The sequence below is a fragment of the Hyaena hyaena genome, unplaced genomic scaffold (assembly GCF_003009895.1).
Source record: "Hyaena hyaena isolate Hyena2069 unplaced genomic scaffold, ASM300989v1 scaffold_640, whole genome shotgun sequence".
Classification (NCBI taxonomy): Eukaryota; Metazoa; Chordata; class Mammalia; order Carnivora; family Hyaenidae; genus Hyaena; species Hyaena hyaena.
The window spans coordinates 386,962-413,500 of record NW_024081274.1 but is presented as its reverse complement, the minus strand read 5'-3'; the positions used below and the strand labels follow the sequence as shown (position 1 = coordinate 413,500).

Genomic DNA, 26,539 nt, shown 5'->3' with positions numbered 1-26,539 from the left:
GTTACTCAACTATGTCTTATGGTTTTATTACAGAAAAAGAGTTTAAAAACTCAGAGCTTGAAGAGAGGCTCTAACTTGCTCTGACCTTCCTTCCTTTCCTTCCTTCCTTCCTTCCTTCCTTCCTTCCTTCCTTCCTTCCTTCCTTCCTTCCTTCCTTCTTTCTTTTCTTTCTTTTCCTTCCTTCCTTCCTTCCTTCCTTCCTTCCTTCCTTCCTTCCTTCCTTCCTTCCTTCCCTTTCCTTTCCTTCCTCTCTTCTCTCTTTCTCTCCTTCTCTCTCTCCCATCTTTCTTTCCTTCTTTTTCTTTATATAGGACACCTCAAGATGACATTTTTATATTTCTATCCCAACCATAAATCTTCAGGTATTTCAGTAGTTTAAAAAACAGTTCACTTGGCTTATGTGAGCTCTAGCTTTTCGCCTTAAAAATTTAAAGAATCTGTTGGCATATTCTGTGCAATGAAACAGGAATCAGAAGCCAGACGAATTCAACTGGTCATCTCATTTTGATTATCTCTAGGATGAGGATATTGCATCTGTGGAGATTGGTGATGAAATATTTTCCTGCCTACCTCTTTAAATCAAAAGGAATAGGAGGTCAAAGGGGATTAAAGGTATTATTCTTTTTTTAATGCTTATTTATTTTTGAGAGAGATGGAGACAGAGAGTGAGAGCAAGGGAGGGACAGAGAGAGAGGGGGACAGAGTTTCTGAGGAGATCTCTGCTGCTGAGAGCACAAAGCTCAATGTGGGGCTCCAACTCATGAATGGCGAGACCATTACCTGAGCCCAAGTTAGAGGCCAATTGACTGAGCCACCCAGGTGCTCTGGAGATTAAAGGTATTAATGCATATGGATACAAGTTTTCAAAGGGATGTTTTACAAAATAATTGATTGACCAAGTGTACTTACATTTTAGTAAGTGCTTTTGAGGCACATTACCTAATTTAAATAAAAATGCACTAAATTAAAAAGGGACTTTTACATTTGAACATACAGTATGAGTCACACTCATATGCATATAAGTGCAAATGACATTTGCATTTATCCTTCCTTATCTGGATATCAGAGCATCAAGAATATCTATAAACCACCAGCATCAGTGATGACTGTGAGCCTGCTTTTTGCCTAGCACCATAGTAGGGATTTTACATTTGTTATTTTCAGTTTTCCAAATAATGCATGAAAAACAGATATATGTCCAATTGTTTAAACTAGGAAATCGAAGCACAAAGGGGTGAAGTAACTTGCTCAAAGTTATAAAGCTGGTAAACAGTGTTCCCTTCCCATATGGCATTGTCAAGATCTGCTGAGTGTTTGTCTTGGAAATGAGACCTTGCAGATTCTGTCTACTGTCTGTTTTCCCAAAGAGACTAAATTCTTCTCCTTCTCCTTTTTTTTTCCCCCCTCATGTAAGAGTGTAAACTGCATAACCCAGAGGCTGTAGAGCCAACCAAACCTAACAACTGGTAGGGAAAAGTCCGGTGATGTTGTGCTGTTCCCTAAATACTGAAACTGCTAACTGCGTGATACTATCCTGCACCTTCATAAGATGGTTCATCTGACCTCCTCATTAAAAACAATAATTAATTTTTAAAAATCCCAGTTGACACAATGTTACTTTTATGTGTACGACATTGTAATCCAACAACTCTATACATTGTGCTGTGCTCCCTACAAGTGTAGCCACCCTATGTCACCATACAGCATTATTACAGTACCACTGGCTATACCCCCATGCTGTGCCCTTTACCCCCATGACTTATTCACTCCATAACTGGAAGCCGGATTTCCTCATTTTTATTTTATTTTATTTTGAGAGAGAGAGAGAGAGAGAAAGAGAAAGAGAGAAAGAGAGAGAGAAAAAGAGAAAGATTCAGAGAATCTTAAGCAGGCTCCATGCTCAGCACAGAGCCTGATCCCGGGCTTGATCCCAGGCCCCTGAGATCATGCCTTGAGCTGAAACCAAGAGTCAGATGCTCAACTGACTGAGCCACCCAGGCACCCTTGATTTCCTTATTTTTAAATAGTAGTTGATTATGTTTCCAAAGAAGCTGTCTGGTTTGAAAAATAACATTAATCTGAATCTAAAGAAAGAAGCGTACCATTTTTATTAATTTTTTTTTAAGTTTCTGCCCATGTAGATGAAGAAAAGTCACTTTGAAGGACAATTATCAGCCTGCTTTAGAAAAATGTCCATCCCTATCTCAGGATCTACTGCTGATGTTAGCTCTATGTTTAGGCATTCATTTACTCATTCATTCACTCAATCACGGCATTATCACCCAGTACCTTTCTATGCTATTCTCTAAGCACTATAAAAATTAGGCATGTGTGTGATATTCTACATTCATCCACTTGTTAAGTAGCTTCTGTTCCTCTGTTGCTGCAGATCAGGTCCCTTAGACAGTTGGGTGCTGGCACTGTGTAACAACTGGTTCTCTGAAATAAGGAAAAGAGCCTGGATTTCATGCACATACCGACTTTGTGGTGGACACATTCCCAACATGGCAGATTTCTACATCAACATATGGCATGATGTCACAGAATGTGGATATGGGAAGAGAGGTATACTACTGGCTCTCAGAGCACAGTTCAAACACATTCCTTTGACACAAGTGGTTCTCAAATTGTGGTCCCTGGGCCGGTGCATCACCTGGGAGCTTGTAGCAATGAACATTTGGGGGCTCATCCAGGAACTGAATCAGAAACTAGAGGTGTAGCCCAGTGATTTGTTTTCTGACACACTTTTTAGGTGATTCTGATGCGTGCTATTTGAAAACAATGGTTCCACACCACTGCCCACATGGCTGGCCCTGTGGGCGGTATGTAGGTCTGCATAAACCTCGCTCTCCTGTCAGATATAAGAGATAAAATGAGAAAATATGCATGCCATTTTACTTCTGTGAAGAAGGAATAACTACATCATGAATTTTCTTAAACACACTTCAAGCTATGTAACTGCTCTCTCTAGACATAATTCCACGAAATAATGGTTGTCATTTCAATTCATTTAAGACAATGACTGACATCTAAAATGAAGCTTTTTAAACCAAAGAAATCTTACAGAAACAAAAGCCTGATGGATAATTATTTCCCCCTAATTTCATCAGATTTCACTTACTAAAATAAACAAAATCCATTTCCATCAATGTTGAAGATTAACCAGGCAACCGAAAAGAGGTACTTGATGTACAAACTATTCCCACACACAATGTTCCAAAAGCACATTAAATAATGCAGGAATTGGAAAATAAATTTTTACTAAATTAAATGTTTTGAAACATAAAATCAAGTAATTAAAGTCAACAAATTTTCTGGTGTAAGAATATGTAAAACTATTCCCTTTTAAAACATTAGGGTATTTTAATAATGTTATGTAAAGCAGAAGCACATCTAAGTTTGAACATTTAATTCAACCAAACAAAATAATTACTAAGCAATTTATAGGAAAGCAGATGGCCACAGTGTTATTGATGGCTTTCTCTATATTGATGGAGAAGGAGTACCTTTCATCAGAGGTCACACTTTAGTAGGGCCTGAGCAAGGTCAGAAGCATTTGGATAAATGCCAGAAAATTAATAGGAGCAGAGGGAAGACTTGGGACAAATTTCAAGTTGAAAGTGAAGCAAAGAAAAAGATGAAGAGTAACTCCATTATGTTTATGATGCCTCTCAATGACATTAAGAATGTGACAGGGACACAGGTTTGGGTGAAGCAAAGAAAATAAGCTCCATTTTGGACATTCTAAATTTATGACCTCCAAAAGCAATCACTAGTTGGTAAATGTTGTTCTGAATATTTTTTCATGTATCAAATCATAAAATTCTTACAAAATGGAACTCTGATTTACTATACCCACATGCCAGGTGAGGCCCAGAGAGCTCATGCCATTTACCTGTGGCGTACTGTTAACAAAGGGCAGTGCTCGGGCTCGGGCTTGAATCCAGGCAGACCGTCTTTAGAGCACCTGCTCTTCTCTATCTAATGTTAGTTTTGAGTGGTAATGGCATTCAAATGGTTTGAATTTCAAAATGATGTAAAATGGTATTTATATACAAATCTTGCTTCCATCCCACTCATTGCTCTCTAATCCTAGTTTCTCTCTCCTTTTTTCTTTTTTTTTAATGAAATTATTTATTTGAGAGACAGAGAGTTGTGCATATGTGTGAGCACAGGGAAGGGGTGGGGAGGGGGAGAGAGAAAGAGAGAGAGAGAATCCCAAGCAGGCTCCTGGCTCAGCACAGAGCCGGATGTGGGGTTCTATTCCACAGTGCTAGGATCATGACCTGAGCCAAAATCAAGAGTTGGGTGCTCAACTGACTGAGCCACCCAGGTGCCCCATTTCTGTTTTTCATTATGCAAATGCATGGATCTAAAAATATATGTATTTACTTATGCACCTTTGACACTGTTCTGTCTTCCTTTTCTTTTCCTTCTGAACCGAGCAATGTACCTTGAAGATCTTTCTATATCCTACATAGAAAACTTCCTCCTTCCCTTTCCACCTTCCTTTTAAACTGTATATCCCATTGTACAGATTAGAAATGGGCTATTTCCTAACTTTTGTTTTTATAACCAATGACACAGTGCAGTACCTGTGCACATATCATTTCTTTATCTTCAGGTATATCTGTAGCATAAATTCCCAGAACTGGGATTTCATAGGTTAGAAAGTAAATGTATTTGTAATCTGGGTAGATATTTTCAAATTGCTCTCTATGGAAATTGTAAACAATTTGTACTTCTAGTGTTAATGGATAAGGATAGAGAATACACTTTCAACCCCCCTGCTCTACTCTGGAAATAGATGCCAGAAAAACTTTTCTGTATTGCTACATGTAGATGAGAATGAAGACAATGTGAGTGAGAAGTGAGGACAGACCTGACTTTGGGATTTAATACTCAGAGAGACTTTATGGGGTATGTGCTGTATCATTATTTACAACTATGATGTTTGAGGCACAGACACATTAAGTATCTGCTCCAAGTTTCTGCACTAGTAATTGGCCAGGCCTAGATTTGAAAACACATCCTAGCACCAGTACTTTTACTTGTCAAATACTAAAATCTCCTAGTGGGCTGAAACAATTCAACTGTTCTCTGTAGTTTCTATTTCACAGAATCATTCCTTTTCTATTCCATACTGGAGTATTAATATATTCATATATATATAATATATACATATATATTCCATATCAATCATCTCTCATCTCAATTCTAGGTAATTGCTGCTTTTCTTTTACTTAAAAATAACGTGATGTGATGACTTTTCTTGATTTTTGTGCCATAAATCAAAAACCAAGAATTAAATGAAAAACCCTGGACCTTACAACAGATGTCCCTATCAGATGGTCTGCCAACAGAGAAATGGACTCGTGGCTCATAATGGAAAGCTTATCATGTGATATTATTCTTTTTTATAAACATCATATGGTACGCTTATTGTTTGTCAGCCAACCATGGTAAGAACATAAACTCAAAATAAGCTCTTTATGGTAATTTCTCATTTTGATATAATCACATGGGTTTCTACAACTTATCTACAAGTATTTTACTTATATTTTATGTGAATGCTAGCCTTAAGAAACCACCTTCAATAACCCTTATGATGGTTTCTGAGAGGGCTGCGCTCTTTCATTGCATAAAATAAAAGAGAAAAGTAAAAAACAAAAATGAACCACAAAATCGATATTCTGAAACTTTTTTATGGGCTGAACCAAATTGAGGATACATAATTTAAGGCCTAGCAGTATCTAAAATACTGGCATTAATTCATCACCATTTGGAGATGAAATTCATATTCCCCTTGGAAACCAATAATTATGTGTTTATTTCCATGCTCTAAATATTCCCAAGTGGGTTAGCTGACCACTAAGAGGACTAGTGGATTCCATTCGTGGCTACAATTGCCGTCTACTTTCCTGGAACTGGTACAAAGGATGAGCAAGTGCGTGAAGGCTTTTGAAGCATATCGACACCGATGTCAATAATGTAGAGGCCAGGGCCCCGTTGGTTAAGCGTCTGACTCATGATTTTGGCTCAGGTTTTGATGTCACAGTTTGTGATATCAAGCCCTGCATTAGGCCCTGTGCTGACAGTGCAGAGCCTGCTTGGGATTCTCTCTCTCCCTATCTCTCCTGCTTTCATTCCCCCTCTCTCTCTCTCAAAATAAATAAATAAACATTAAAAAAATAATATGAAGGCCAGTATCTACAACTCAATGCCCCCAGGTTTTAGTCAGGGTTTGGCTTACAGGTGCTTTTTGTTCCCCACATGTAGTATTTTTTAAAAATATGAATCTATACTTAAAGGATGGAATATTTACATTAAAACATCCAGATTTATGTCTTTTCCTTGAAAACCCAGGAGTTCTGGTAAAAATGGGGCCCACATTTTCCCATGGCAACATTTAGGGAGAACTGGGTAGATGAAGTCTGGCCCTCTTATTTTTTTATTTAATGTTTATTTATTTTTTGAGAGAGAGAGACAGATACAGTGTGAGCAGGGGAGGGCCAGAGAGAGAGGGAGACACAGAATCCAAAGCAGGCTCCAGGCTCTGAGCTGTCAGCACAGAGCCCGACATTAGGCTCGAACCCACCAACTGCAAGATCATGATCTAAGCCAAAGTTAGATGCTTAACCAACTGAGCCACCCAGGTGCCCTTAGTCTGGCCCTCTTTTGACTAAGGTTTGCTTCTAGCTCACTCCTGTCACAGGCACTTCTATTACATTGCCAACATCAAGCTATTTATCATAGAAGTTATTACAATGTAATTTTAAACAGTTCGATCTTTTCAAGAGTAAAATGATGAGAACTTCGTTTTCTCTTGCAGCCAGCCTGATTAGCTCACTTAAGTTACCTGTCTGAAAAACCCTAACTGCATATGACTTTGTGACCTTGCTCTAATTGGTTGCAGATATTTCTACGATAGTGAATTAGTGTTGAGATCCAACAGAGGTTAATCTTATGCAAAAAGCACATTTCCAGCAAAATGTATGCTTCATGAATACCACTCCTTTCAGATCCTCCAAATATCACCAATATCACTATATTATTAGGGAATTTCCAAAATAAATAACATTACCAATCACATATGATATGTGTCCCTTGGCTTACTACTATGTGTAGTCTCCCTAAGAACAAGGGTGTTGTTCCTTAAAGCTTGGATCAGTGCCTGGCACACAGTAGGTGCTCAATAAATAAATGCTGCATGAAAAAAGGTAATGCTAAATTCCTCACTGTGTTGGGTAGCTTGCAGTTTCTTTCTCAGAGCTACTCTCTACCTGTATTCACTCTGCTCTGGGGTCTGGGAGGCTCATGTGCAAGCTACATTACTGTGATCAGGGTTCCTCTGGTCTGGGATTTGATCTGGCCAAAGGGGAGCACAGGCAGGGGACTGTCGGGCAGAAGAAGGGTGGCTGGGTAGTTAAAAGCCTGGTTCCTCCTCCAAAGACCAACTGCATTCTTTTATTGAAGGGCTCAGCTCCAAGGCAGCCCTTGCTACAAGTTCTTTTCTGAGTGCTGCCTCCACTTACCCCTTCAGGCATACGGGGAGTAGCTGTAGCCCTTGTTACTGGCTGCAGGTTACTGTACTATCCCGACCAGTCTCTGTAAAGAGTCCCCTTAAGAATCTCTCCTCCACTATCCAACTTGAGTATGGACGGGCCCCTAAATAAGACACTGATCCTAAGCCTGCTGTGGCCAAATTACTCCCTCCCCTCACCCAATACAGAACAACAGAGGAGAAATAGCCCTTCACTGAACAGCTGTTTTCACCTTTAACAGTAACTGGGAGACACTCACCTGTAAATGGCAGAAGCCGGGTGGGAGCCGGTGTCGTAGCTGGCACGAACCCGTCCCCGATACAGCTCAACGGCAATATGGTCCTTGTCACCTTTATATAGGAGGATTCCGCTGTCTTCGTCTGTGGCAATCTAGTAGGAAGCAACCCTGACATTAGAACGCACTGTCATCCACACGTACTTCATCAAAAAGATCGCTTAGTGAAGGGGTTTTCTACAGCTTATTTTTTTCCTAATAGCTGTGAGGAAACAGTAATGTGTGCTGAAATGATTGACTTGAAAGGTGGCCCATTCCTAGATTCCTTTGATGCAAATAGATTTATAAAGAATTAAAAAACCTCACAATAACAGACACTTAAGTAAACACCATTAGATGTGCCTAAAACGTTCTCTGCTGGAGATTTTCACTTACCTGTTCTTTTCGCTCCTGTTCTAGGTTGTCTTTATGGCATATATGAAATGTAATTGCACTGAGTGAGACTGATTTTTATATTCCATGCAAAAAAAAAAAAACATTCTTCACAGTTATGGCATGGACAGTGGGACATCTCTTTTTATCCTGCTTTCTGGCCTTTGTGGGCTTTTACAGGACCAAGGCAATAAAAATCAGGATTTATACCTGAACCCCACTAGGTTCTTCTTGTAACAATTTGGTGTGGCAAATGGTGGAAGTTAGGGAGACGGGCTTTTTAAGGAAGGCGTGTCTGCCTTCCCGAGTCCCATTCCTCATGGCTGTTAAGAGCTCCTTGCCCCTCACTGGAGTGTCAGGGTAAACTTAATAAGGAGTGGCATCTATGTTAATTGGCTAAAGTCATTTGAATTCAAAATATATTAAAATATTTTCCTTACCACATAAAAGAAACATGCAGTCCCAACTTGCCCCACGTGTGCTGAATTCATGATCCTAATCTAGTCTCACCTCCTTCCTGCGGGTCTGAATGACTGGCTCAATGAGATACAGTGACATGGTGAAAAGCCTTAAAATTGGAGTTTGTTAATTTCATGTGGCTTCTTAAAGGTTCCGAGTGAGAAATAAAAAGCACGAGCTGAATATTTTGTCAAGGTGTGTTGCCTCACCGATGTTCTCCTAACCTACAGGATTCCTAAGAACAGCACACACACACACACACACACACACACACACACACCGCCTCGCACGCAACAGAGCCTTAAACTCCGAGTCATAAAAATAAATAAATAGACATGTCTTCACCAGAGCACCAAACATTTATTTTGTTGGGCTCTATGTAATTCATGATCAAGTAGTGAATAAAAATAGCTGGTTCTCATTTAGTTTTGAAAAATACAAATGCTATAGAGAAGAATCACTTAAGATTTTCATACAGAGAACATTTTCTGTCACTGGGTTATGCAGTCGATAACCTGTTTTTTTAAGAAATAGTATCACTCACGAACTACCAGATGTTTATGATTTGAAGCCAAATGTGGCTTAGGATGGAATCAGCCCTTGCTGGTGGGAGATGCCTTACCTGCAGAGTGATGTTCGTTTGAGGACGAACCTTGGCTGAAGGAATTTGAAGATAAGACTCTTTGTTTACAAAATTCACACTAACCAACTTTTCACACTTCTCTCCCTGGTAGCCGGGAAGACACTGGCATATTGGCTCATTTATCCTGATGATGCACTGGGCACCGTTCTGACAATCAAAATTATCACAGGGACTGGTACGCGGGAGGACCATGGGCGGAGAAAATTCACAGAACAAGCCACTAAGGAAACACAGAAAGAACACATTGCTTTTAATTGCATGGGAACTGCGGTCCTTCTGTAAGACTTAACTCTACCCCAAATCTCTATGTCTACTTTTACCTGTAGCCTTCGGGACAGATGCACGTATAGCCGTTCACGGCATCTGTGCAATGGGCTCCGTTTTTGCACTTGTTATCTTGGCAGTCATCAAAGTCAATGTCGCAGTGCTCGCCTATGTATCCTGGTGTGCAGTCACATCTGTTTGAACAAGCAGGTAAACAGTCTCAAACTGAACCGAGCCAAGGTAAGCAAAACAGATGCATTTCATCTAGGAAAAAAGGGCGCTATCTTTAGAAAACGTACTTAGTACACCTAGAACTAAGGTAGCAGCGTGTGTCAACTATACTTCTATGAAAATACACTATAACTAAAGCAAAATATCCAAAACTTATGTTTTGGGGGCTCAGAGAACCCCCAAATTAATGGATGCCTAGAACACAGTCATTCCGTGCTTTCTCAGTGCAATATGTCACAATGGTATAATTAGTAATCATCCATGATCCAAATGAGAATGCAAATGCACACGTGTCCCTCCTTCCTTCTCTCCCCCTCCCATTCTTGTTTGCTTTCTTCCATCCCTCCCCTCTCCTCCATCTTCTCTCCCATCTTCTCCCTCCTTCCCCCCTCCATCCCCTTTTCCTTCCTTCCCTCCGTCCCCACTATTTTTGTCTACAATGTCCTCTATTTTCATTTGCTCTAACTCCTTTGAACAGTTGAGACAATGGAAGTGCTATGTTGCAAAATTTACCAAAAATATTAAACATATTTTAAAAATAATTGAAAATTTTTTCCTAGTAGAGAATGGATGTATTGGGGCAGCTCGGTGGGTTAGCTGGTTAAGGGTCCAACTCTCGGTTTTTGCTCAGGTCATGATTTCATAGTTCATTGAGAACGGAGCCCCGCATTGGGCTCTGCACTGATGATGTGGAGCCTGCTTGGGATTCTCTGTCTGTCTCTGTCTCTTTTTCTGTGACTACCCCCTTGTGCTCTCATTCTCTCTCAATCTCTCTCTCTCAATAAATAAATAAAATTAAAAGCAAATTAAGAAAGAGAATGTATGTATTGGAATAAAATAAAATTTTACGGAAAAAAATATGTCAGCATTGGAAACTTTAATTCCTAGTGAATCCAGACAATCATTATGGCAGAAGTGGGCACGCCTAATAGAATAGGGCAGGGGAACTGATAAAAAAATTCCAGGGGCCAATTCCATGGACAGCTGTCATCTTGTTTGTTCACTCTGGTGGCACTGGGGAAGGAGGGGTCTCACTGCATTGATGAAGAACCATCACACGTACTGGTGGCATTCTCTGAGCACTTCCTGGTGCTATGCCCTGTTCTAACCACTTCGCGTTTGTGGATTCATGGAATTTTTCTCCATGGCCCTGTGACAGAGCAGTATCACCACTGTCTCACATGACAGGTGAGGAAAGTCACAGACAAATTGGTTAAGGGATTTACCCAAGGGTATTCGACTCATAACTGCCCCAGCCAGGTACTAAACCCAAGCAATCTGACAAGAGAGTCCGGATTTCTCACCAGTGAAGGACGGAATACTTTATGGTTGCCTGTGGAGAAAGCAGCATGGCACGTGCAGTCATTTTCCATCTGTGCTTTGAGAAGCAATAAGGGACCACGGAACGGAAGGAGGCTACTGGCAGCTTCCCGTTTCCCTCCCCTCTCCCCTTCAACGCTCTTCTGTTGTGACTTGTTAGTTTCACACATTGCGCTTCCATGAGCATTTCTATTTTGGGGTTAAGAGAGGGCTCACTGACTGTAAAAAACAAATAAACCAGGAAACTACAGCTTATTTAGCTTTACAGAATTCGGACTTTGCAGTTAGAACTGGGTTTGTAGTCTGGCTTCATCATTATGTGTATGCAATCTTTTTTTTTTTTTTTTCAATTTATTTTTTTATGTTTTTATTTATTTTTTTTAACAAATAGTTTATTGTCAAATTAGTTTCCACATAACACCCAGTGCTCATCCCCACGAGTGCCCTCCTCCATGCCCATCCCCCCCTCCCCCCGACATCCATCAGTTTTCAGAGCATTCAAGAGTCTCTCATGGTTTGCCTCTCTCTCTTTCCCCCACTATTTCCCCCCTTTCTCTCCCCCTTGTTCCTCAGTTAAGTTCCTCCTAATCCTCCTATACATGCAAACATATGATATTTGTCCTTCTCTGCCTGACTTATTTCGCTCAGCATAACACCCTCAATGTCCATCCATGTTGCTACACATGGCCAGATTTCATTGTTTCTCATTGCCATGTAGTATTCCATGCTATAGATAAACCACATCTTCTTGATCCATTCGTCCGTTGATGGACACTTAGGCTCTTTCCATGTTTTGGCTATTGTTGAGAGTGCTGCTATGAACATTGGGGTACATGTGCTCCTATGCCTCAGCATTTCTATATCCCTTGGGTAAATTCCTAGCAGTGCTATTGCTGGGTCATAGGGGAGTTCTATTGTTAATTTTTTGAGGAACCTCCACACTGTTTTCCAGAGGGGCTGTACCAGTTTACATTCCCACCAACAGTGTAAGAGGGTGCCCGTTTCTCCACATCCTCGCCAACATCTGTTGTTTCTTGAGTTAATTTTAGCCACTCTGACTGGTGTGAGGTGGTATCTCAATGTCGTTTTGATTTGTATTTCCCTGATGAGGAGGGATGCTGAGCATCGTTTCATGCGTTTGTTGGCCATCTGGATGTCCTCTTTGGAGAAGTGTCTGTTCATATCTTCTGTCCATTTCTTTACTGGGTTGTTTGTTTTTCGGGTGTGGAGTCTGGGGAGTTCCTTATAGATTCTGGTTATCAACCCTTTATCTGATATGTAGTTTGCAACTATCTTTTCCCATTCGGTTGGTTGCCTATTAGTTTTGTGGGTTGTTCCCTTTGCCGTGCATATGTGTATGCAATCTTGACTAACTTACTTAAGCTTCCTAAGTGTCTGTGTCTTCATCTGTAACATACACAGTAGAAAATAATTTCCACCTAACGGGTCTGTTAAAAGCTTAAATAAAAAACACTATGCTTAAACAAAAACACTATCTGTAAAAGAATTACTATAGTGTTTCATATATAATGCATGATCAATAAATGGTAAGTATTTAAAAATAATTCTATTAAGTCTTAATAATTCTATAAAAGTCTTTGTGGTTTAGTCTTTACTAATGTTCCAGTTTTCCATTTTAAAGCTGTTAGTACTTAAATGAATGAAGATAATTAAAAATGTCCAAGTGAATGTGGACATTACTCAACACTGAGGGTTTTCTCTGAATATGCAAAATCAAGATTTAAGAGTTACTGGAGGGCTGATGAATTAAAATAAGTGGGGTATAGACCCTCTAAGGAGAACAGACTTCCAGCTCTACATGTATGAATTAGGAAAATAAAATGAGCTCACTGAGGAGGCATGCTTGCTCATGAGCCAGTGGTTTTAATGCTAAATCATAACAAAGCAAAGCAAACAAGTCTGAAGTTAAATAGATCCTAAGTGGCCATATACATTCTCAAAGAGATGGACAAAGTCTGAGAAGAGAGCTTCCATCAGTGTTAATGTGAGCAGAGCCACTGAAATGCCAGGCATTAAAAGAAAGAAGAAAGGCTTTGAAACATTCTGAATTATTTATCTGAGAAAAGAAATCAAAGTAAAAGATAAGAGAACCATACGTTCACCACCAGTGGCTAAGAGTTATTTTATATTCTTTTCTCTACAAATACTATTTTTCAAGCCCATTAGAACTTGGAATTGCATTATGACCAACATTTTTTTTTGTCTTTCTTTTGCTCCTGAGATCGAATTTCAAAACAGAAGATAATATTTAATTAAGAAATCCTTAAGGTTTGTATTATCCATAAAAGCTATCACATTCCCTCCACTCTATTATCTGCCAGGAGTGAGGAAGAAAGCAAGGACTATAAACTATCCTGTTTAGAAGCCCAAAAGCTGACTAAGGAAGATGCATGCTTGGAAATACTGCTTATGGCATATGATGGTCTAAAAATATCTCAAAGCAATTTAGGAGATTTATGAGGTATATAATAAAGCAAGAAAAGTAAAACCAGCTGTTAGCTTAGTAATAAGAAAATGAATTTGAAGTAACAGTACAATTTGTCCAAACAACATTTGTCAATAGAGATTTTCTTTAGCAGCTTCATGCTCTTTTAGTTTTAAAGCCCATTTTCTTTTTGTATCTCCCTTCGTCACCATGTGCAATTATTTATAATATGGGAGTGACAGCACACACTGTGACTTCACCTGCTTTCTACTAAACTACATACCACTATAAAACAAGCTCACAAATTACTATTGAAAACAATGGGTTCCCACAACAGCTAACCCCTGATGCAGGAAGGGCACTTCTGAGTGTGCAATCTAATCAATAGTCATCGAAGATTCTGAACTAAGGAACAGTCTTTTTGAAGACAAACTCCCTCAGTTTTTAATGGTTTCCATGAAGTCTCGCTTTGTCTTATAGTCACAATGCACAAAGCCCTGTGAAATCTGTGTGGCAGATAAGCAATTCTGGAAAAGGACTTGCTTTACTGGTGAATTTCTCTAAGAAAGGATAGGATTTGTCATGTAAGTGGTGGATTTTCAATTTGCTGAATTTAATTGTGGGCAGATCAAAGACATTAGGAGTTAAAGTAATTGAAGTACAGTGTTTAGGTGAACAAAATTCAAGAAGCATTTTGTATCAATAAAAACTTCAATGACTTCCGGTTTTTACATAGGATTGTAAACTAAAATATAATGACAAGTAGAATTCAAAGATATTCTTTTCTTTTTCGACAAGGTATCAAATGGAATCAAAAGGTGCTAAAACTAAAACTGTGTTTGTATATGGTAAAATTTTGGGGGTTCCTGGGTGGCTCAGTTGGATAGAGCATGCAACACTTGATCTCAGGATTGTGAGTTCAAGCCCCAAGTTGGGCATGGAGCCTGCTTAAAAAAATAAAAAAAAATTCTATTCGGGGTGCCTGGGTGGCTCAGTTGGTTGGGCATCTGACTCTTGATTTCGTCTCAGGTCATGGATCTCAGAGTTGCGGGATTGAGCCCCACACTGGGCTTCGCACTGAGAGTGGAACCTGCTTAAGATTCGCTCTTTCTCTCCCTCTGCCCCTCTCCCCTGCTTGCACTCTCTTTCTCTCTAAAATAAAAAGATAATACAATTTTAAAAACATTAAAAGTAAAAGTAAAGAATATTCTTTAAATAAAATGACCAAAAACATTTCATTCAAGTTGAGTTTTGAAAGGCAGGGGTACTGGAGGTACCAACCCTACTTCCTATTCAACTTAGAGTGTCTGATAATCTGTGGACAAGTACCAGAGTGTTAGAAATCCAGCTCCCTTCCCATCTTCTCTCATAAAATTGTCCCCGACCTGAGTAATTTTTAATTCTTTGAATCCTATGGCAATTAAGCCTCAGTTATTTCACTGAGAAGAGAAAGCATGTGAATGTGAGTAGCTATAAAGCCTGATATAACGGGGGCATCTGGACGGCTCAGTCAGTTACCTGTCTGACTCTTGACTTCAGCTCGGGTCATGATCTCATGGTTCATGAGTTCAAACCCCACATGGGCTCTGTGCTGACAGTGCAGAGCCCGCTTGGGATTCTCTCTCTTTCTCTCCCTCCCCTTTGGCATACTCACTCCCTCTCTCTCAAAGTAAGTAAATAAACTTAAAAACAACCACTATATAACATAAGATGGTAGTATTATCACATGCCCTGTCCCATGGCAGGTGCTCAATAAATAGTGGGTAAAAGAACAAATAATTCTATTTGTTGATTGTCTGATATAAGCACAGCTCAACTCTTGAACCCAGTTGTCTCATTCCTGAGAATCCAGCTTATCTTCTGTAACCAACCAACTGTAATGTTAATAAAGTACAAAACTTCTTCGAGGTAACCTAGATTAGCAAAGTCACCCATCTGGGAAATATAAGACCTAGCTCCTACCTCTGCCAACGAATAACCCTGAGATCTTTGGACAGCCACCAACCTGTCTGGGCCATGGTTTCCGTATGTTTAAGATGAATTTGGACCAGATGATCTCTAAACCACTGTCAGCTCTATGAAGAGAACGTGCTATTGACAGATCCTTAAACTATTTCAGGATTGTAGCAAAGAAATAATTTAAGTTGATACCAAAATATTTCAGTAAGATTATTGAGGAGGAAAAAGAAGTTCTGAGTGCACTTAGGGAGCCCTCTACAGTGACCGTCTGCTTTATCATCCCATGCAAGGCAAACATAGGGTGAAAGAGGCTCTATTCATAATTAGGCTGAGACAACAGGCACAAACTGGACCTGTCCCGGGGCATCCTGGGATATGAGGTTCACTCCATCTTCCATGCCTTAGGTACTTAAGAATTGCTGCAGAGCAAAGAAACTTCAGTTACATTAAATTAAGCTCCCTATTTTCCACCAACTTACATTCAGATGATAAAGTGCCTAGTAGATATTACAAATTTATTTGTCCTTCAATAGTTGCTTTTTTTTAAGTTTCATTTATTTTGGGAGAGAGAGAGAGAGAAAATGGGAGTGAGGGAGGGGCAGAGAGAGAAAATCCGAAGCAGGCTCTGTGCCATCAGCGTGGAGCCCCATGTAGGGCTTGAATCCACAAACTGTGAGACTATGACCTGAGCTGAAATCAAGAGTCAGGCACTGGCACACCGGGGTGGCTCAGTTGGTTAAGCGTCTGACTTCGGCTCAGGTCATGATCTCACAGTTTGTGAGTTCCAGCCCCACATAGGGCTCTGTGCTGACAGCTCAGAGCCTGGAGTCTGCTTCAGATTCTGTGTCTCCCTCTCTCTGACTCTCCCCTGCTCATGTTGTCTCTCTCTCTCAGAAATAAATAAAAAACATTAAAAAAAAAAGAGTCAGGCACTTAACTGACTGAGCCACCCCAGTGCCCCTTAATTGGCCTTCCAATACATTTACGTAAACATAGTCAAAGCCTAATTCATTTCATATGTGACTTCCCAGGAAGAGCCATGGAATGAAAAGAAAGACTCTCTTTTATTTTCTATATTGTACTAAAAAAAAAAAGTTCATGCTGGATATGAACATTTATAAAGACCCCACTGACAGTAGAGAGAACGTCCCTCTCATCCTGAGCAAAGGTGTGAAGCAAGGTCCTGAAAGGAACGTGAAGAAGACAGGTTCCTGAGGAAACACCCCGCCCCCCGCACCGGGGGCCCCGAGGCAGCCTCTGACTTACTTGAATCCCTTTGGCATCAGGATGCACTTGGAGTCATGCTGGCAGGGGTTCAGGTCCTGGGCACAGAAGTCCAGCTTTTCCTCGCACAACTCGCCTGTTAACATGGCAAACGGTGTTAGTTCACAGACCAAGCTTAACAGGCTTCCCGCCAGCAGGCTGTCAGGGGCCTCAGAGGTTAGCACAGCTTGTGACTGGGGAGAAAATAAATCACAAGATACGGAAGCAGAAGATCCGAAGTGCTGGCATGCTGCTACATGGTAGTGATTTGGGATAACACAACTGTTGTGATTTGTAACTGATACAAGCCCCTTTAGAATACACTGTTGGAAGGAGAGAAAGGAAATCTGAATGCTTTTCATTTTCTGTTGTTTCATTTATTTTAATTTGGACTTTTTAGGGGCACCTGGGTGGCTCAGTCGGTTAAATGTCTGACTTTGGCTCAGGTCATGATCTTGCCATTGTGAGTTTGAGCCCTGGGTCAGGCTCTGTGCTGACAGCTCAGAGCCTGGAGTCTGCTTCGGATTCTGTGTCTTTGTCTCTCTCCACCCCTCCCCCACTCACACTCTGTCTCTGTCTCTCAAAAATGAATAAACGTTAAAAAAATAGTTTGGACATTTTATTATGGTATAGCATATACTCAAGGATAAATGAATAGCTAATGAATATTTACATACTGGACCCACTCATGTAACCAATGTCCACGTCCAGAAACACACCATTTACCAGAGTTCCAGACACCTGACCCCAAGGGTAAGTAACCACTGTCCTAACAGGGCCAAACGTGAGTTGTGCCTCTTTCTGAATGTGACATAGATAGACTCATTTGGTATGTACCCCTTTATGTCTGACCTATTCTGTGGTTTTATGTTTGAAAAAATAATCCTCATATTTTCATAGTCTCCAAGGTCTCATAAAGTCTGGAAGGAAACAATTTTGTTTCCCTCTTATGACTTAATTGCCAATAGTTCAACAGACTACTCTTTAGTTACATCCACTAAGAAAAAAACAAAAGGAGACTCAATCTGGATAGAGTGTCAGCTCATAAAGAATAAATTTTATCAATAAATGAGAGTCAAAAGCATAACCATGCAGATTCTAGACACTTTATGTTGAATTGCATGCCTGAGAATCTCTTAAGAAGTTTTGTCAGATATAAATAATATGGTCCTATCTTATTTTCAGACATATTAGGCCAAATAATGATTTTCGGTGAGACTTTCCCAATCATTGAGGGAGATAATAAATAACTAGAAAGAAACAAAATTTAAAAGCCATCTCCTTTTCAACCTTACTGCTAAATCCCTTTTTAACTGTGTTATAGACGATAAGTGAGCCAATATAGGGACACATCCGAGCAGCTGTTCATGTTCAAGAAACTATTAGAATCTTCATTCATTCAGGCTGTATGGATTTAAACAGCATTGTTTACAAACCAGGAGTTTCAACATATTCCTTTGTTATAAGACTGTCCTTTAAAGGAAAAACTTTGCTAACTGGTAGAAAGAGTTGCTTAGCAACTCAATGCGGCGTATTATTTACATTTCAAGAATCTGTATCTGTGATGCAAATATATAAATGTACTCAGCTATTATGTCAATTTGGTGTATGATAAGTTTTTTTCTGTCTCTTACAATGAACTAATTACACTGAAAGTCTCATAGATTTCTTCATTATAAGAAAGTTGTCTGTGATACAAAAAGTTTTTAACAACATATACATGATGAGCTATTTTTTAAATAGGGTTTATTTAAAGGTTTTCACTTTCAATTAGTATTATTTTAAGTAATACATCTTGATGGAATCTATTCATTATAATTTGTCAGCCTACCATGAGGAAATCAGTTTGAATTTTCCAATCATACCTATTTGTTTGGACACAGGGTATTTATAGTACTCTATAGACAAGGCAGGTTAGAGTAACTGATGATACAGAGGGACCATATAAGATGTATAATAAATAAAAATACTCTGTTTTTCATTCAATTCCTAAATAAAAAATTGTTGTAAAAATTATAAGAAAAGGGGAAATGTTTGATTTCTTATTCACTTTGATCCAATCCAACCCAACTTAACCCAACCGAATCAAGGTGACCTACACTACAGTTCATGAGGAGTTACTGTATGATGCCATGCTTGATGCTGAGGCCACAAGGGCAGATGTAATGGACTCTGCCCTCAATCAGCTCCCATTCATTCAACCAGTAGAGAAAGTCTGAGCTGGAGACAGAATGTAGAAAGAGAAATTGATCTCTAAGAGAAGAAACTAGAGTTGACCCTTTATCCTCCACCAGGTGTTTCTCTATAAACTTGACGTGGAAGGAATGAGAAAGGAGATGGTTCTAAGACACGGCTGGCTAAACAGACCGTGCACTGTCTAATTAGGAGCTTTAAGGCAAAACATGCTACTTTTAATGTGAAAAGCTATGCCAATGTGAAGTGTTCCTTAATTTGTAAGGAATCTATGTTCTAAGAATAGCACAGCAGCAGTATTAATCATTGCTAAAGTTGTGTAGGATAGTTCTTTATGACCAATACATAACCACACACTTGATTCTGGTTAAGACAAAAATGATTTGTCTTCCTTTAAGTGTCACCAAATATTACAATACTAACAAATGTTATATTCCATTACTGCCTAATTCACTTCTAAAGCCAAATCTTTCAACCTGTACTCTTCTCTCCTCCATCAGTGTATGATTTAATGAATTTATCTCAACTCCATGTCTGGGTTAATAGTGTTTCCTTTTGTTTCAGTAACTTTAATAAGTTCTGTTGTCAGTTTTTCCATCCTTTATACAGTCCCTCTTTATGAGATTTTCCTGGATCTTTTCACCCATTTGTTAGCTATCTACAATTTTCATATGCCATGTTGCCTGTGCCTATTTTATGGCACATCTATAGTTTGAATTTACGTATTGACTTAATCAACATTTGTACAGTGTTTATTACTGTGTGGCAGACAGTTTTAAACACTGCACAAATAGAGTTGCCTAATGTTCCTGATAACCATTTAATAAGGAGAGGACATAAGGCTGTATGGTTTTGGACGCACTGTATATTAATGATATTTACCTCATTTTCCTTTCTTTGAGTTTAAGATCACTGAGAGCATTATTCTTGGCATATTTGCCTTCCTATTTCTATAAAGTATGATGCTATGACACACTAGAATAATAAGCTATTGAGAAAAGATACATACTTTTTAAGACAAGAGTGCTATCTTGTTGACTTATATTCAATGCGAATTTCACTTTAGCATTTAGATAATTTTCTGTTTAATTTTTGCTTAATAATTAGTTACCCATTAATAATAAATACTTATGACTTTCCTTTAAGCATTACTTTAAATTTTTTCTGGCCATATTAAAATAAATGTTTTCATTGGGCTATTTATTTTTTTCAACTTATATTGGATTCTGCTGTATTTGAGTGAGGGCGGTTTTAAAGTTCAAATACCATCCCACAGAGGTGAAACTCAAGAGCTCAAGGTAATATGGGAATTGTAGCAAGCTCCACAGACAAATGTACAAGTTTAGATCTACTTCTCAACAGTAAGAAAAGTTGGACATTTGAAAGCTGCATTGATTTTCCAGGAAGAATAACACTAACATTAGTTCACTCATACACTTTTAGTTACTACTGAATATTTGTCCTAAACCTTATAGTATTGAGTGAACATTACGCTTACTCCTTCCTTCCTTCCTTCCCTTTCTTTTTTCTTTTTCTTTCTCTCTCTCTCCTTTTCTTTCTTCCTTCCTTCCTTTCTCCCTCCCTCTCCCTCTTTTTCTTTCTTTCTTTCTTTCTTTCTTTCTTTCTTTCTTTCTTTCTTTCTTTCTTTCTTTCTCTCTCTCTCTCTCTCTCTCTCTCTTTCTTTCATGTGTAGTCAGAGCTAGTACCAAATCAGTGAAAAAATCAGGGGAATATAATGGAAAATAAGGTAACTGTTTTTGCTTTTTTGATGTTCCACGTCCTGCCTGAGATAATATCATCAATGGCTACCTTTCTTCCTGAGATGATAAAGTATGAGGTGATAAGGAAAGGTAGAAATATTATTTATTCTGCTACACATAGTTAGTGTTATAATCTGTTATCCTGTAAGCCAGTCTTTATATTTTTAACACGGAAGTAGGAAAGATATGTCAGCTCACTGGGGGTGGTTAAGGTCAATGTAGTTGAATACTCGTTAAATTTCAGTGCCCATGAATCCCTCAATATACAGGGGTTTAGACAAACCTTGACTCCATAATTCAGCTCTAACCCACTCTACTAAATCCTAGGATATCCTATTTTTTATTTGCTTTCAGCTCTGTACCCTTAAAAGTCCCAAGTGACAAAGCAATAGCATGGAACAAAATGGTTGCCTGGCATTTGTAATTTCACTTTTATTCAGATGAGTAAAGTAAATTGCCTTATGCTTTCAATTTTAAGCTGTGAGAGAGAGAGAGAGAGAGAGAGAGAGAGAGAGACAGAGAGAGAGACAGAGAGAGAGAATTTTAAAAAGTAATGTTTATTTTTGAGGGAGAGAAGACAGAGTGCAAACAGGGAAGGGACAGAGGGAAAGGGAAGCACAGAATCCAAACCAGTTTCCAGGCCCCACACTGTTAGCACAGGGCCTGACACGGGGCTTGAACTCTCCAACCACGAGGTCATGACCTGAGCCAAATTCGGATGCTTAACCAACTGAGCCACCTGGGCACCCTGAGAGAGAGAATATAAAAACAGATGTATATGTACGTGTAAGTGTGTGTGTGTGTATGTCTATATGATATCTACGTTTTGAGAAGAGATGGAGAGTGGTCAACCAGGTAGCCTATCATTATTTCTTTAGAAAAACAGAGGTTACTGAATGAAGTGCTATAACTTGTGAATAAAACGCGCTGTATCTCCAAAACAGGTGTGTTTTTTGTAAGAAGGTGACATGTAGTTCCTGGGTCACTTCCTCCTGGTTGTGTCTGTCAGGTACGTATGGTGGAGAGTGAGATTGGAAATGGCCAGGTTCTATAGCTTTACTTGTATGAGCTGTGGGGGAGCAAGGCAGGAGGGAGGCCCACTCCCCTCAAACAAAGCCCACTCTTGGGAAGGAAATATAATCACAACTTACTAAACACCTGTACATGTGGTTTTTCTGAAGAATTTGATGTCGTGACCACATAGCCTGGTGTACAGCATAGGGCAGTCCAGGTTGATACCTGTTGTCTCAAGGAAATTATCAATAGTGTCCCCATGCACTCACACAGATGACTTGCTTTGAATGATAAATGTTATGGTCACCTTGTAGTGGGACACCAGAAGCAAGATCATCAAAATGGATGTTCTGGAGTGGCGAGTGAGCCAGCATAAAGAGATACTGAAGAGTAAGTACTTTTAATGGGTGTGATGACATCTGGGTTGCTGAGTTATTGCTTGGAATGGCCTTCTGCAACTTATTCAGTATAAAACAGTGGCCTGGTTGCAGGAAAGTGAACTATTTTATTGTTCTGGGCCCCAATTCCTCATTGGTAAAATGATCTTCTGGAATTGAAATTGTGCAAGGTCAACTGTGGCTCTTAAAAAAAATCTCACACACGCCAAAAAGGAAAATGCTTCTACAAAGATGGATAAGGCAGATAACAAGTTAGCTGCTCAAAACATATTGCATTTGGTGGTAAAGACAAAGTGTCAGTATGTGCTCAGTGCCCTCTGAGGTTGTGGTTTTGTGATCTTATTGAAATGAGACAGCAATCTTAATGCACTTTGATGGCTGTTTCGGGAAAGGGTACCTGCAGTTGGCCTTGACCACTGCTTCATTTTAGATCTATATTTGTAGCTGATTTGAAGGTTCCTTCCCTCTTAAACACCTGGGGCCCTTCCTTTTATCCTCATTTATACTTCTGGCGTCTTAGTTTTTTCTTTATATTTCTTATTACCAAATTTATTAAAGTAGTTTCAGAACTATTCTACAAACTTCTTCCATGATAGCATATGGAGGATATCCCTATAGCTTTTTCTAATGATTATGATAAATCAGATGTTTAATATCACTCTACACTGTGAGTGGCAACTATGTATAAAGACCCGTGTTAAGGGGTTCCTGGGTGGCTTAGTCGGTTAAGCATCCAACTTCGGCTCAGGTTATGATCTCACGGTTCATGAGTTCCAGACCCGCATCGGGCTCTGTACAGATAGCTCAGAGCCTGGAACCTGCTTTGGATTCTGTGTCTCCTTCTCTCTCTGCCCTCTCCTGGTTGTGCTCTGTCTGTCTCTCAAAAATAAACATTAAAAAATTTAAAAAACAAAAGGACCTGTGTTAATGCTACAGCCTACAACAACACAATTCGATCCCTATTCTCATGGAGATTATACATGAGAGGAAGAGGAGAGATGTTAATCAATAATTTCGAAAGTAACTATAAGATTGCTTGTGTGATACAGGTAAGTGGACGATGTCATGGGACTTTAGAAGGGGGACTGACCATGCGGAGATATTTCTGAAGAACTGACACTGGGAGGTGAGGGTGAAGCAGGGAGTGAAGAGTAGCAGAGAGGCTCTGTGCAGGAGGCTGTATTCATGGAATATATGAGCTCTGAAAGACTTGGAGTGAGCCCGGGAAAATAAGGTACCAGAGGAGGTCACAGAGGCTGGCAGGGGACACATGGTACAATGTGCAGTGGGTACCACAGAAGGGTTTTAAGTGGAAAGATGGCCAGATGATACCTGTACTTTTAAAAGAACATTCTGGTTCCAGTGAAGGATGGACCACAAAAGGGCAGATAAAAATGGACATGACGGATGATTCAACTTGCACTCAGGTGGCAGTAGATGAGATGGACGGCCTGCAGGGATGTTTAGGAAGCAGAATTTATGAAACTTTGTGATGGATTGGACGTGAGTAGGGGAGAGTGAGGGAGTCATCTCAGACTACTGGGTTTCTGGTATGTATATTTGAAAGTACTTGGCAGTGACATGGAGAACACTTGAAATGACCAGGGTTTCTGGGGCAATATCAAGGGTTTAAAATATAGTGATGTGGTGTTATGGGCTGACTTGTGCCCCCTTTTCCTGTCCCCTACAAAAGATATGTCAGTGTCCTCCACTAGCTCAGAATGTGATCTTTTATTTGGAGATAGGGTCCTTGCAGAGATAATCAAATTAAAATGAAGTCATTAGGGTGGGCCCTAATCCATTATGGTTGATGTTCTTATATGAAAGAAATTATGGCATAGAGGAAAGACTGAAGAGACACTGGGAGATGACTGCCCACAGGCCAAAGAGAGAAGCCCACCATGGATTCTTCCCTCAGAACGGTCAAAAGCTACGAACCCTGTATATACCTTCATTTCAGATTTCTAACCTCCAGAACTGTAAGACACTTAATTTCTGTTGCTTAAGCCACCCACTTTGTGGTACTTTGTTAGAGTAACACCCGCAAACCAATATGGGTGGTAAATGCTAAATTATGAGAGGATTATAGTGGGGATAAAACTTTCAATTTATGCCATTTTTTCTCTTCTTTCTTTTTGACTCATGTCTTTTTTTGTTCTTATTTCATTTCATGTGGCTGTCCTCTCCTTGGCCTAAAGTTTTCTTTTAGGTCTCTGATATTCCCTAACAGAGTCTGGAATAAGTGATGCACAGGAGAGGGAGTAACTGTGACTATGATGTCTGCATTGCAGAAGAGTCAAGGTCCAGAAGAGCACAGCAGAATAGGTGGTCTCCACATTGGCCATGGGGGGTGGAAGTCTCTCTACAAAGCACTGTGTCTGGGTGAATTTGGACCAAATCCCTGGGCCTCTCTCCAAGAGGAACTGGTGTTAACAGGGTGTGCAGGAAAGGCTGCCCAGGTGGTAATGAAGATTCTCTTCCTTTTAGGGTATTAAAGGTAACAAAGGCCAAGGGAATCCCAAACTACTGTGTTTTGTACAGAGGGAGAAAAGTGAGTCTGATGCCTTATTTCATCAATTTTACAATGAACTGGGGGATTGGCTTGAACTTTGAATGAGAGCAACAATTAAAAATAACTACCAAATATATATATTATTATTAATTAAAAATAATAGGTTAATGTTTTTTATTTAAATTATGTCAAAGACATCAAAGCTCATGATAGGTGAAGGAAACCTGAGTTGAATCTTGTCACTAATAATAATTTACATATCCCCCACACGTTCAAATTTCCTAAACATGCTTTTTCATAAAAAATACTGGTTTAACTACGAAATTGTTGAAAATTTTTATCTATAGTGATTCTTTGGCAAATCAATGGATAATGAAGATACTATATAGTTCATGAGAGTTAGCATTAATGTCTCCTAAAATTAATAAGAATAGTAGTAGAAGGAAATCAACCACTAATAATAGGATTAGTTTACATGTGCCCTGGAGTGAGAATTTCTTACTTGACCAAAACACAAAGCTGCTTTAATTTAATAATTTTCCTAATAAAATGTTGAGAAGAAATATTTTGAGCTAGACCCACCAAATGATTCAAAGACATGCATGATAATGCATGATAAATTCCTTTCTCTGGAGAAGTTACAATATGGAAAAATTAGAGAAGAAGAAAAGATTCCTAACTTTCCAGTATTCCTTGGGTTTCATTTAGTGATTAAAATATAGACAGCATCCCAGGAGCGCCTGGGTGGCTCATTTGGTTAAGTGTCTGACTCTTGATTTTGGCCTAGGTCATGATCTCATGTTTCCGGTTGGTGGGATCAAACCTGACATCGGGCTCTGTGCTGACAGTGTAGAGCCTGCTTGGGATCGTTTCTTTCCCTCTCTTTCTGCCCCTTCCCTGCTTGTGCAAAATTACTCAAAAATAGACTAATTTTTTTTTTTAATTAAAAAAAATATGGAGAGAACCCTGGCTTAGAATCTGGATAAATGACTTTTTATTTTTTTTATTAAAACCTATAGTACACAGTCCCAGTTCATTACTATCCCTGAAGAAATTTCTCCTCTTGGTAAAGTGAGCTAAGAAGACATTTTTGAAGAGTTGCTGGGTGGACAATTAGTTGAAGTCTGTCTGCCAAGAAATCTGGGCAATGGCATGTGTTACGTAGGCTTATTCAGTCCTCAAAACCGCTAAGCAGAAAGGAGGTTGCTTATTTGGGCCCTGGATTAGGATTTCTGAAAATTTTCAACTTCAACTTACTCTTTTTAAAATACCCATCTGTTTTAGGGGCACCTGGTGGCTCAGTTGGTTGAGAATCTGACTCTTGATTTCAGCTCAGGTCATGATCTCACAGTTTTGTGGGTTCAAGCCCCACCATCAGACTCTGTACTGGCAGCATGGAGCCTGCTTGAGATTCTCCCTCTCTCTCTACCCCTCTCCTGCTTGCACTCTCTCTGTCTCTCTCAAAATAAACTTCAAAAAATATTTATATTTTTAATATAATAAAGTTCTAGGAAAAAGTACATTTGATTGAATGAGTATCTCATTTCAATTTTTCCTAAAGTTAAATTATAAGTTATAAATTCAGGTTGAGGATGTCTACAAGAAAAACAATTTTAGATAGGGTTACATACATTGCTGGAACACTTAACTGTTGCTAGTTTTTTTGCTAATGTAATCAGATTTAGCTTCTTTTTTCTCTGAGACAGAAAAAACAATTTCAGAGTCCATTCTGGGAATCCTGGGTGTAGCAGGGGAGAGTTCTGGGGCTGATACTGCAGGCTGTCCTTGTTCTTATGTATAAATTGTTACCAAGTGAGTTTTTCTTAATTCAAAAGGATCATTAATATTGATAATAATAGAAAAGGA

General features: G+C 39.3%; 1 protein-coding gene across 3 annotated transcripts in view; it reads right to left on the bottom strand.

Annotated features, from left to right (window-relative positions):
- Positions 1–26,539, bottom strand: part of SLIT2 (slit guidance ligand 2) — a 373,810-nt gene that overhangs the window by 13,521 nt on the left and 333,750 nt on the right. For all 3 annotated transcript variants that reach the window (XM_039216602.1, XM_039216599.1, XM_039216600.1), the window contains 4 exons: positions 16,800–16,893; positions 9,634–9,771; positions 9,293–9,533; positions 7,804–7,934 (listed from right to left, as the gene is read on the bottom strand). In XM_039216602.1, coding sequence (XP_039072533.1) covers positions 7,804–7,934; positions 9,293–9,533; positions 9,634–9,771; positions 16,800–16,893 — 604 coding nt within the window. The remainder of the gene's footprint in view (positions 1–7,803; positions 7,935–9,292; positions 9,534–9,633; positions 9,772–16,799; positions 16,894–26,539) is intronic.